The sequence below is a fragment of the Anoplophora glabripennis genome, unplaced genomic scaffold, assembly GCF_000390285.2.
Source record: "Anoplophora glabripennis isolate ALB-LARVAE unplaced genomic scaffold, Agla_2.0 scaffold15, whole genome shotgun sequence".
Classification (NCBI taxonomy): domain Eukaryota; kingdom Metazoa; phylum Arthropoda; class Insecta; order Coleoptera; family Cerambycidae; genus Anoplophora; species Anoplophora glabripennis.
This window is the reverse complement of record NW_019416279.1, coordinates 2,123,050-2,134,982: the sequence shown is the minus strand read 5'-3', so window position 1 is coordinate 2,134,982 and position 11,933 is coordinate 2,123,050. Positions and strand designations below refer to the sequence as shown.

The window sequence follows — 11,933 nt, the reverse complement described above, 5'->3', positions numbered from 1 at the left end:
TCATAAAATATGCATTTTAACTCGAAATCCCTTTTTTTCCTAGGGAGATAAGTTACCTCCCGTTTTCCATAGCAACTTCTATTTCTACGGTAAAATCCACTTACCTCTTTAAATACGATGTATTAATAGTATATTTACTATAGTGAGAGCAGATAAAGTAAATTTCTTCCTCTTCAAGGCATTGCTGTATTTTTAGATCCTGGAAAGGCCTTTTACGTTGCGCCTCATATGCAATTCACTGATGCCCCTGACTAATTGTGGCGTTTTGGATAGGAACTAAGACCATTTAAAAATTACTTGAATATTATTCCGATAAAAAATGATGGGGTTATACAATTTTCTCCCTGTAACTGTGGATTTTCGTGTCGTTTCTGTTTTCGTACAATTGACTAAAAATGTTGATCCAAAATCTCTAAATTCCAATTTTGAAAACCCCATCCTTGTAGAACAAGACCCCATAATATCAAAGATACGTGCCACCTATAAATAAAGTTCATAAATGTCTAAGGAATCAATTATTGAATCATGAGAGTAGAAGAAATAAAATTATATCTCGAAGTGACGAAATAATTAGTCGTACCGATTCTATTTTCAAAACACAGGCTTCCGTTGCACGCGCCACTGCATTTTGTCCGTTCTAAATATAAAACCACCCCAGCGCGCGCGCTCCAATCACTCCCGTTTATTTATAAATCAGTCGCCAAAAAAATACGTCAATCGCCAGTCAGCAAAATTGGTATAACATATTTCATAAATCGCACGAGCATCCCATATGTTCTCACAAACATCACCCTCTCTCTCTGTAACCTTTCAAACTAATACAAAGCCAGTTTGCACGATTCGACCCATCTCAGTTTCCTTTGCACGCAGTGGTTCTATAATTACATCAAGTAATCCATCTTGGCATGTCGTAATTGTCTTTCGATCGCAGCGGCATTCTGTGGTGCGTCTTGTTTTTTTTTGCGATCCCTTAGTACACCCTAAGCGATTCTGTTGCAGTTCCAGAATGTCTGACGGCGTCTGCGAAGCCTCCAGAGGCAGCTGCGAGGTTTGTCAACAAGTCTCCGAGCGTAGGTGCTCCGCTTGCAAGTTGGTGTTCTACTGCAGCGCCGAGCATCAGAGAGAGCATTGGATCGAGCACAAAGACGCTTGTAGGCCGTACGAAGTAAGTGTATTCGTCTACACCTCATTCAACAGGTCTAATTCGATCGCTTTGCCAACGTTTTAATGTCATAGTAGTGTCCCGTCAAGTACAGGTGTTCGATATTAATCATAGCCCATTCTCATTACTAAACCAACGACTCGTAAAGCCACAAGGCCCTGTTATTATAATATTACAATTAGAACTCCTGCAAGGCCATAATTTGGCGGGCATGACAAAAATAAAATAGCTGTATCATCCTAGTCTCCTAGCTTTTTGTTAAAACTGCTTCAATTTTCCTATTATGAATGCATAGACTATGTTTATATTCAAATCTGGTATTATTCCACATCAAATCTACATGAAGTTCCACAAGGATTCAATTTAGGGCCAGTGTTGCTATTTAATACATGCACAGAAGCTTATTGACAGAAATAATTGATAACTAATACTTAAAATTGGTACAACTCTTGGAAGGCTACAGTTTAACAAGCCCAACAAAGACAAAACAGCTATATCATCCTGGCTTCTTAGCTTTTAGTTAAAACTGTTTAAATTTATCTATTATGAATGCGTAGAATACGTTTATATTCAACTCAGGTATTATTTTACATCAAATCTGACTGATGTTCCACAAGGATCCATTTTAGGACACAAAACACATACTATTAGACATAACTGATATTCAAAACTAGTAATATGATCTCTATATTATCAATTTTTTATAGGTGGGCAGTTCAGATCATTTAGGCAAATACCTCAAGGCGAGAAGAGATTTAAACCCATCAGATGTCATATTTACTGACTCCCCCATAGTCTTTGGACCGAAACCTCATCGCATCGAAGAAGGCTCCTTTCCTTGCGTTGGTTGCTGCAGGTAAAATCCTTGAACAAGCTGCGTTCTGCCAAATTTTCAATTTGTGTTAAGGCTTTTAGATGACCAAACGTGTGAGAGATGTCCAGAATGCTTTTGGCCGGTGTGCAAGACTGATTGTCCAGGCCTTAAGGTGGCACAAGTTCATGGTTTTGAGTGCAAGGTGTTGAAGCTTAGACCACCCAGTGAACCCAAATCCTTTTTTGACTATTACAGGTAATCAAAGAATTTAACTCTTTCTTGAAATGATACAAGTTTTTGACTATAGATTTGATGTATTAATAATCTTACGAGCCTTATATTTGCAAAAAGTTAATGGGAAGAAATGGGAAACCATGTTGAGTCTGCAGGATCACCTGAAGGATAGAGGTCCTAATACAAAGGTTTTCAAGTAAGTTTAATGCAATTTAAAATTGTAACTTACCTACTTTCCTGGTTATTGCTTTGTAGGAGTGTCCAAGAGAAGTGCAATCTTCTTCAAGAAAATTATCTGCAACCATTGAGGAAATATGAAGAAGAAACTGGTCAATCGATATTGCCCGTTCCTTCACATGAATTGATTCACAAGATATACGGTATTCTAGATGTAAATGCTACGGAGCTATCTGAGGAATTTGAAGCGTATATATTATACCCCACTGCGAGTTTACTAGAGCACGACTGCACTCCAAATACCATCCAAACTATCGATGAAAAAGATAATTTCAAGATAACTTTCAGAGCTGCTCTTCCAATCAAGAAAGGTAGTTAAATAAATTAACACTAAAAAAATAAAATAAAACGTAATACGCTGTTCCAGATGAACATATTACCTCAATTTATACCCACATCCTTTGGGGTACAACAGCAAGAAGACATCATCTGAAGAAAACTAAATACTTTGTTTGCACTTGCAAACGTTGCCAAGACCCCACAGAGATGGGAACTTACATAAACGCTTTGAAGTGTCTGGGTGTTGAAAGAGAACCTTGTGGTGGCGTTCAGCTTCCTTTGAATCCAATTGAGGGTAACTGTCAATGGACTTGCAATAAATGCGACATCAAATTGCCAAACAAGGTAGTTCCTTCTCTTGTAGCTATTGTCTCTTTATTTATATACTTTTTAGGACATTATGAAGTTTGTCCACCATTTAAGCCACGAAGTGGACAAACTGATGGCCAGACATCCTAAAATTGCGGAACTAGAGGATATGTTGGGGAAGCTGTTAAATTTTTTGCATCCCAATCACTATCTGGTGTATTCCTTGAAGCATACTCTAGTGCAGTTATACGGGAGTGAAGGTGGTATAGAAATATCTGACACTCTTTTAAATGAAAAGCTGAAAATGTGTGAGGAACTGATTGACGTTACCACAAGGATTGATCCTGGGAATGCAAGGTGAACCAAGAGAAGATGTAAATAAAAAAAGTTATTAATTCTGATTATTTCTTCTTAGGTTGTGTCTATATTTGGGTGTGCTTTTGAACGAACAGTTCATTGTAAAATTCAAACTACTGTTGAGGAATTTCAACGCCGATTGTAAAGACAAGTTTGAAGGAACAATTAAAGAAATCAGGGACATAATTGAAAGGAATAAGGTGGTTTTAAGTTACGAGAAACAGTCGACAGCTGGATCTAAACTGTTTGAGGTTATTTTAGGAAATGAACGAAAATTTACGAAATGGAAGGAAGAGCATAGTTTGTAGAGTTTCAAACTCCAGTTATTTTAGTGGTTATAGATATCGTTTAAAATATACTTTAGCTGTAATCTATTAAAATGAGTTAGTTTTAGACTTCAAAATTAAAATAATGAAGTACTCTTTATTTAAATTTATAATAATAACAATTTATTAACTGTATAAATAACAAAGCGTCTCAGAAAACAAGTGGGCTGGGCTGTGGCCCAGACCGGTGTGTCCCACTGTTTTGATCCTATCATCAAAAAGTCTTTTAAAAAGGGTTTTTAGAAAATTCAAACTAGCTTGAGTAGTCCTTGATGGGTAAACATACCAATTCACGATCTCATTGCACTATAATCCCCTAACCCCATAGCTTCATAACCCCATAATCCCGTAACCCCATAACCCGGGATGTGCGAGAATGTACATAGAACCATACAATTCTGTGGGAACATGGATCTCATACATGAGGAATCGGAAACTACATGTCTTGACAGGCTTGCCTGACCCTATACCCCGTAACCTAGAATTTACGAGGATGTATAACCACGAACCTCTGTGTGAACTTGGATCTCGGGGGGTCTGAAATTACATTACTGTGAGTTGGCAAGCCTTCATAACTCCATAACTCCTTAACCCAGTAACCCCGTAACCTCATAACCTTGAGTCTTCGGGCATGTAAAACCATGAAACTCTGAGGAATTAAGTCAAGGATATATGGGGCATCAGTTTCTTTCTCCGTGTATCAACATTGAAAAAAAAAACATGATAATGCTTATTAACTGTAGAATTAGTGATCGTGATCGCTCAAATAACAGGTTACCGAGTTACAGGGTTACGGGAATACAGGATTACGGTGTTACGGAATTACGGGGTTAAAGGGTTATGTGGCTACATGAATGAGGTTATAGGGTTGTGGGGTTATGTGGTAATTGATTATAGGTTTATGAGGTTGTGTGGTTATGAGGTTATAGGATAATGGGGTCATAGGACTATGAGGTCATAGGGTTAAGGGGTTATAGGGTTATGGGGTTATGGTGCAATCAAATAAATATAGTGTTACGGGAATACAGGATTACGGTATTACGGAATTACGGGGTTAAAGGGTTATGTGGTTACATGAATGAGGTTATAGGGTTGTGGGATTATAGGGTTATGGGGTTATATGGTTATGAGGTTATAGGATAATGGTGTCATAGGGCTATGGGAACATAGGGTTATGGGGCTATAGGGTTATGGGGTTATGGTGCAATCAAATTCCAATATTATTTCGATCATTGACTATTGAAGTCGGTTTGAAATATCGAAAACTGCTTTCTAGAGTAGTTTGTTGGTGTTGGGGTCAAAACAGAAACTGATTTGGGAATTTTGACTTTAGATTAGAATTCAGCGCTTCAAAATACTGTAGGATATACTTCTCGTTCATGGCTCAGTCCACTTTTTTGTAGCGCTGCGTAAATTCAGTAAATATACAGGGTGTTTTCCAAAGATGAGTTTTAATTTAATTTAATAATGCGTTTCAGAAAAAATCACTCTATTAAATGTTTTATAATAACATGTTAGCGTTACTAAAATTTTTATGTAGCGCTTATACATTTTTCAGGAGTACAAAATTATTTTCCAGGCGAATAAATTTAATAAATTTATGTTTGTTTATATTTAAAAACAATCTGTTCATATTACAATGTTCCAGAAGTGATTCAAATCTACTGAAAATTTTGAGTCACTAAGGGATGATATAGATTTGAATACCTTCAAGTCATCAACATATAAGAAAAGTGTGAATGAGAAAACAGTGACAAGATCAGTGATGTATAAATAAAAAAAGTAAGCGGCCTAAATAGGACCCTTGTGGTACACCTATTTTTGACATAATTTGAAGCATAATTATTTACATTTTACTTTATTGTGTTCTATTGGATAAGTATTTATCCATCTTAGGAGGAGCTTCGACTGACTTACAGACGAGCGTTGTTAATATCATTTTTGCATGAATTTATAGAAAATCAGATAAATAGCCTTGGAACGGGTAAAATGCCCCACCCTGTATACGAAAATGTCATTTGCCGCTAATTAAAGTTCACTTAACTACGCGGAGCTGTTTGTCTTCAATTTCCGTGTTTTCGCTAATCCCACGTTGTGACAAACGGCCTTTTCTCGCCTCAACCACTCCAATCGACGTAATACTGGACCCGATCCAAGTCAGCCATGCTCTGCTTCTGCTAAAATTTTCCTCCCGAAGCGTAAAAATGTGTTTATACATTCCCCACTCGAGTTATTTATAAACTAGGTTTATTTACCGACGGGCGTGAGCAATATTTTTTCTCCTTTCCGTCGAAATTGCAGCCCAGATCGGAGCGCAGGGAAATGTGAGGATTTTTCGGGATTTTTTATTAGGGGGGAAGTTACTTTTTTGCAATGAGTGATACGGTGTGTGCCGAGTGCAGCGAGCCAGCCCAGTTGAAGTGTTCGGCATGTAAATTGGTGGCTTACTGTGGAAAAGATCACCAGAAAAAGCACTGGAAGGTTCACAAGACCCTATGCAGACCTTTTGAGGTAAGTAGTGCACTCTTTCAAAGGTTTTTGAGTTGTCGAATTGCGTAGTGACTTTTTGTGTCCAAGGTACTGGTCGAAAAATAGTTATTAAAAAGTGAAACTAATTTTTTCTAGATAGGTAGTTATGTCACTAACAAGGCAGCAAAAATATTTTAGAAAACAAATAAAATATATCAAATAATACAAGAAAAGTTATTTAGCAATCAAATGAATGAACAAAAATATAAGTTAATTTTATTGAAAGAAAAGCGGTCCTTTATTGATATAATTAATTATATTAACAGGTAGATACCTTTTTCAAATAAAAAATATAAAAAACAATCCAATGAAACAAATATGGTTTACTATTTGCTTATGATTAAGATAAGAGTTATATTATGTTGCATGCATCACAGTCTGCATCTTATCGCATGTCATAAGCTATCATAGGTGTCGTTGGGATTTTTTTGTAAGGTGTAAAGTGTTAAAAAAGTGAAAGTACACAAATTTTTAAATGAACTTTAGGTTTACTTAATTTCAACATGCCTGTTATTGTTAATTAATTTTTTATTATTATTTATAAATTATGTTCCTACTAGATATAAATGGATATTTTATCGTGAAACATCCTGTATATGCAGAATGACCCACGATTATGTTTTGAAGAGGAGTAACTTTTTTATTTGTAAAATTATGAGAAAATTCTTCTTAAAAATTTCTGCTTATTCTCAAACTTTTCAAAATGTTACCCCTTTCCAGACTTGTCCTACGGAAAAAATGTAAACAATTGTTATTGTGAAACATTTAGTAAATTTCAAGACAATTGTTTTCCAGTTTTTAAATAAATAAAATTAAATCGATTTTTTAGTACGAAGATAGTGTTGTGCTTAAATTTTAGCTCGAATTTTAGTAATTAAGAATCTCTTAAAACAGGACTTTAACTTTTGATTAAATTATGAATTTGAAAAATATGTAATAATTATATGCATTAAAAAATAATGTAGGTACTTACCAAAAAGCAAAATTCAGTAATTTTTAAACGCACAAGTACAAAACAAACTACAACATATGCTCAAAATGTCCACCACCATTTTGGATGCACGCACGTCACCTTCGAATCCAATGTTCGCGCACTCGCTGGAAAACGCCTCAAGAAAAGAAAATAGTGGTACGCAAAAAACACTCAGACACGGTCCAATTCCAGATACTAACTAAATTGCGTATTGCTTGACAGTTTAGTACCTCGTGTCACATTGCTCGATATGAATTTTATCGAATTTTTTAGAATTAAGCATAAAGAAATTCAAAAAAGTGATAAATATTGTATTTTATGGTATTCTATGCGCGCAGTTATGTCAATATTCCTTAATTAATCAAACTTTTGTACATCAAGTTGAGTTTAGAACCCATGTCGCATAAGGTTTTTTTTTGTTTATTCTAATGTATTACATCGTCTAATAAAATGAAGGCTGTCAAACTTCTAACACCCTCTATAGGGTTAAATTTTTCGAAAAATTTTAAAAATAACCAGCAAAGTACTACATCTTTTGACATATCAAAGCATGTTACTAGCAGATATTGTTAGGAAGATTAAGAAGGCCGTAGATGTAAAGTTTTAATTGTTTTGCAAAAAAAAATAGAAATTACTTCTTTGCATATCAGTTAGATAGTTAGAAACAGATTAAGAAATGATAATCCTCCTAATATTATAACCTCAGAATGTTTTCCAAAATTCCAACACCCCGTAGGAAATATAAAGAATACCTTTCTAAGTTATAAACCAAGCAGGATTTCATAATTTAAAATCTGCTAGAAGTACCGATTTGGGTTTAATGATTTTTATTAATTTTTATGACTAGATGACAAAATAATTGAAAATTCATATTGACAACTACTGATAATGCCTTTTAGTGACATATTTTGATATTTCGGGGTACTTTGCTTGGGTTACTTTTAAATTTTTCAAAAAATTTCAAAAATTTTTTTCGAATCTTTTCAAATGAAAGCTAACAATGCTCCTCAATACTAGCAATCTGGGTTGTAAAATATATCTAATTCCACAGACCTATATTTCTGGTATAGTAAAGAGAGGTATATTTTTGTTTCGACCAATTCTCAATAAATCGTCATTTATTGTGCAAATTTATGAGATAGTTTCTAGAGTAGGATCTTTTTTATTTAATTTTTTTTCGAATTAAAATTATTTTTTTTGGTATTTTAATTTTTTATGGATAATGTATTCCATTAAACCAAATTTACTACTCTAAATGGGTACTAAAAAATACCAAAAAATTCGGGAAAATTAAAAAAATTATTCAATAATCGGAAACTATATTGTTTCTTATCGCATTTACTTACATTTTTCTTTGAAAAATAATCTGTTTGAAATTTTTTGAAATTTTATTTAAAGCTGGATGTAAAATTGTACAAAATATTACATTTTATGTAAGCAGTTTTATCTAGATTTACGAACAAGGATCAAACCAGTGACACTTTCAATATAATTTTAAAGTAAATACATTTTCAAGGAGCCTCAGTCTCATGCTTTCCTTACGACTGAATCTATTTTCTATCTGTACTGTTTTTAAGCGTTTATAAAAATAAGATCATCGCATCTGGGTTAATTGAGTTGTTAGACGATTACTCTTTTTATGTCGATGATGCTCACCCGATGTTTTAATGCGGAATGTGCGATGATGAGATGAGTCGACTGAAATATGGTACCGGACGCAAAATATGGGACGGCCTTGAGACAAATTAAAAAATTGACGATCATACGCTGCGTACAAAGGTAACTCAGGCAATTTAGACAACACCTACGTTTTAATAATTAATTGCCCTTCATATTAACGGAACAGTTTCAGAAAAATATGTCAATATACAGGGTGTTCATAGACTTGTGACAGTTAAGAAACAACTAATTTTAACTAAGGCTCTTTTTATTCAAATCTGTTAAAACAAATCCCCAAAATGACAAGCACAAGTAATAAATTTGAGATTCTCTTATTTTGGTAGAGCCTCCAGACTTTCAAATTTTTAAGTATATTTTTACGAAGATATATATTGTTTCTTGTTTTCAGATAGCAGAGGATCCAGAGATAGGAAAATGTCTGGTAGCTACAAGAGACATAAGACCTGGAGACATAATTTTGGCGGAACTTCCAGTAGTGTACGGTCCAAGACCTCACATGGTAGAAGAAGGTCCAGTACCGTGTCCAGGTTGTTGTAGGTGAGTTAAAACATATTCCATTGGCCATAATGATGCAGTTAACCACGTACTTAACTTCAGGCTAATAATCGGAGAACAATCTGCGCGTTGTGAAGGCTGTGATTTCCCAATCTGCAACCCGGAATGCCCAGGACTGAACGACATGGATAAACACGGGCATGAGTGTAAGATTTTAGGACTTAGAGATGTCAGGGCAATCAACGGCTTGCATGAGTTCTACAGGCAAGACGCTCTACTCGCTTTGAGGTGTTTGCTTCTTCAGTCCAGGCATCCCAAGAAGTTTGCCCAACTCATGGAGATGGAATCTCATATGGGGTTCAGAGGGGAAGACACGGAAGTATACAAGTACGTTGGGAACCGTTTGAACAGTAGTATTTCCAATAATAATGATGATCAAACATATTTGAAAATTTAAGAGAAAAAAATAGTTAGTATATAGATATACAGGCGTAGAGCCAGTACCTTGTAATACCCCTCAATTTTAATCGACTAGGCCTTCCCCGAAATGATTCTTTTACATTTGTTTCCATCATAATCCTTACTCATTTTATATTTTAGGTGCACTCATGGACGTTCTTGTGAGTATGTATCACATTTTTTTTACAAAAGCACGATTATGCTTGTTTAAAAGCACAGAAAGAAATCTGTATGTGATTTGTCAAACAATGTTATGTCAAAGTCCTGTCTCAATCTCAAAGTTTGAACCTGCTTATTTTTTCAGTCCATCATGCCCTATTGTAGTCTTAACTGTGTTGGACAAATAACTGGTATGGTAGTTTTGCACAAAGCTGGTGTCAGTTTTTTCACACAGCATAGCACAAAGAAAATATATGCTTTTTTTTACATAGCAATCCGAAGCACTAGACATATCTGACAATAAGAATTTTTTTTCGATAATAAAAATAATTTTGGAGACATTTAAAATAAAACACGAAACACAAACAAAATAATTAGCCTTTCTTTTGAATACAGAAACCGTTGACTTTACAATTTTTAACCAAACACATTTTCTTAATATCGCACCTTTCCTATCTGTTTAGAACCACACTAAAATCTAATCTATGTTGTAGAGACGTCGACAGCCGTGTAGTAAGCTACCTCAACGACAACTTCTTCGCCCCATTGAACATTTTAGAAGGCAAATCCGGAAAGAAGGTGTTGCAAGACATCTCCAGAGAAACCATCCACAAAATCTGCGGTATCATCGACGTCAACGCCCTGGAAATAAATCAGGACGCCGAAGTATCAGCCCTGTATCCCACAGCGTACCTATTGGAGCACAGTTGTGTACCCAACAGCATGCATATCTTCGAAAACGAGCCCAGCGGGTACAAGATTACTGTAAAGGCAGCTGTACCTATCCAATCTGGCGAGCATATTACCACCATGTACACCCATTGCTTGTGGGGAACGCAAGCCAGAAGGGAACACTTGAAGGAGACTAAGTACTTTTCCTGTAAATGTAAGAGATGTTGTGACCCGACAGAACTTGGTTCGTACCTCAGTGCCTTGAGATGCATAGGCACCGATGAAGAGCCCTGTGGCGGTACTCAACTCCCAATAGATCCTTTAGATGACAAGACCGAATGGGCCTGCGACAAGTGTGATGTTAAGTTGACCAATGCAGAAGTTTGTTTTCTTGTCAATGGCATAGGAGAAGAAGTAGACAATGTTCAGTTGGCCAACCCAACAGTGAGAGAGTTAGATTCCTTACTGAACAAGATGTTAACTTTCCTTCATCCAAACCACTACCATGTGTACGCGGTGAAGCATTCGTTGATACAGTTGTATGGGTACCAGCAAGGTTACCTTCCTAACCAGATCACTGACGACTGTCTGGTGAAAAAAGCTGTTATGTGTAGGGAGTTGCTGGACATTACCAGGAAAGTTGACCCTGGAAATGCTAGGTAGGGTATAGAATCCATAGTTGCTGTCTAAAATTATTCACTTTAATTTTTAGGTTACCATTGTATCTGGGAGTAATTCTTCACGAGCTGTACCTAGCCAACTGGGTGCTCATCAAGCGGAAGTGGGATTTGGGAATTAAGACTAAGGTAAAATCTGTGGTAACAATGCTGCAGGAGTGCCAACGCAGTTTGGGGCAAGCCAAAGAAACGCTTAAGAACGAGGTCAACACACCAGCCGGGGAAAAACTGCTTAATTTGGTGGCGACATCTGCAAAAGAGTTCGGAAAGTTTGTGGAAAGGAATAAGATCGATCTTAGTGCAAAAGAGAAGGTTAAGGAAAACGGGGTAGAAAATGGGGATGTGAATGGAAATGGAAACTAATCGAAATGAAAGATCTTAGCTTTATGCCAATTTGGGACATTTTTTATTACATTTTGGAAGTTCTGGTATTTACGAGAATGAGACTATTCGAAGAAAAACAATTAAGTAAAAAGTTTCCTAGTCTGTATAAAACAATTTATTTATATTTATTGATATATTTAACTATAAAATAAGTTAATAACTTGTTAAAAACTGCAATAAAACTTAT

General features: G+C 35.7%; 2 protein-coding genes across 3 annotated transcripts; both read left to right on the top strand.

The window, feature by feature from the left end:
* The first annotated feature begins 778 nt into the window (after positions 1-778).
* On the top strand, positions 779-5,142 carry LOC108905237 (protein msta-like). The gene is made up of 9 exons (XM_018708039.1): positions 779-943; positions 1,000-1,165; positions 1,870-2,018; positions 2,070-2,231; positions 2,284-2,406; positions 2,466-2,758; positions 2,815-3,071; positions 3,121-3,392; positions 3,451-5,142. The coding sequence occupies exons 2-9, from the start codon at positions 1,007-1,009 to the stop codon at positions 3,698-3,700; spliced, it is 1,665 nt and encodes a 554-aa protein (XP_018563555.1). The 5' UTR covers positions 779-943; positions 1,000-1,006; the 3' UTR covers positions 3,701-5,142.
* Positions 5,143-5,981: 839 nt separating this feature from the next.
* Positions 5,982-11,928, top strand: LOC108905625 (protein msta). 2 transcript variants are annotated; one of them, XM_018708587.2, is made up of 6 exons: positions 5,982-6,229; positions 9,289-9,437; positions 9,498-9,782; positions 9,996-10,019; positions 10,508-11,344; positions 11,398-11,928. In XM_018708587.2, the coding sequence occupies exons 1-6, from the start codon at positions 6,092-6,094 to the stop codon at positions 11,723-11,725; spliced, it is 1,761 nt and encodes a 586-aa protein (XP_018564103.1). In that variant the 5' UTR covers positions 5,982-6,091; the 3' UTR covers positions 11,726-11,928. The 2 variants fall into 2 exon arrangements, with proteins under 2 accessions (XP_018564103.1, XP_018564113.1); XM_018708597.2 differs by lacking the exon at positions 9,996-10,019.
* The last annotated feature ends 5 nt before the right edge of the window (positions 11,929-11,933 follow it).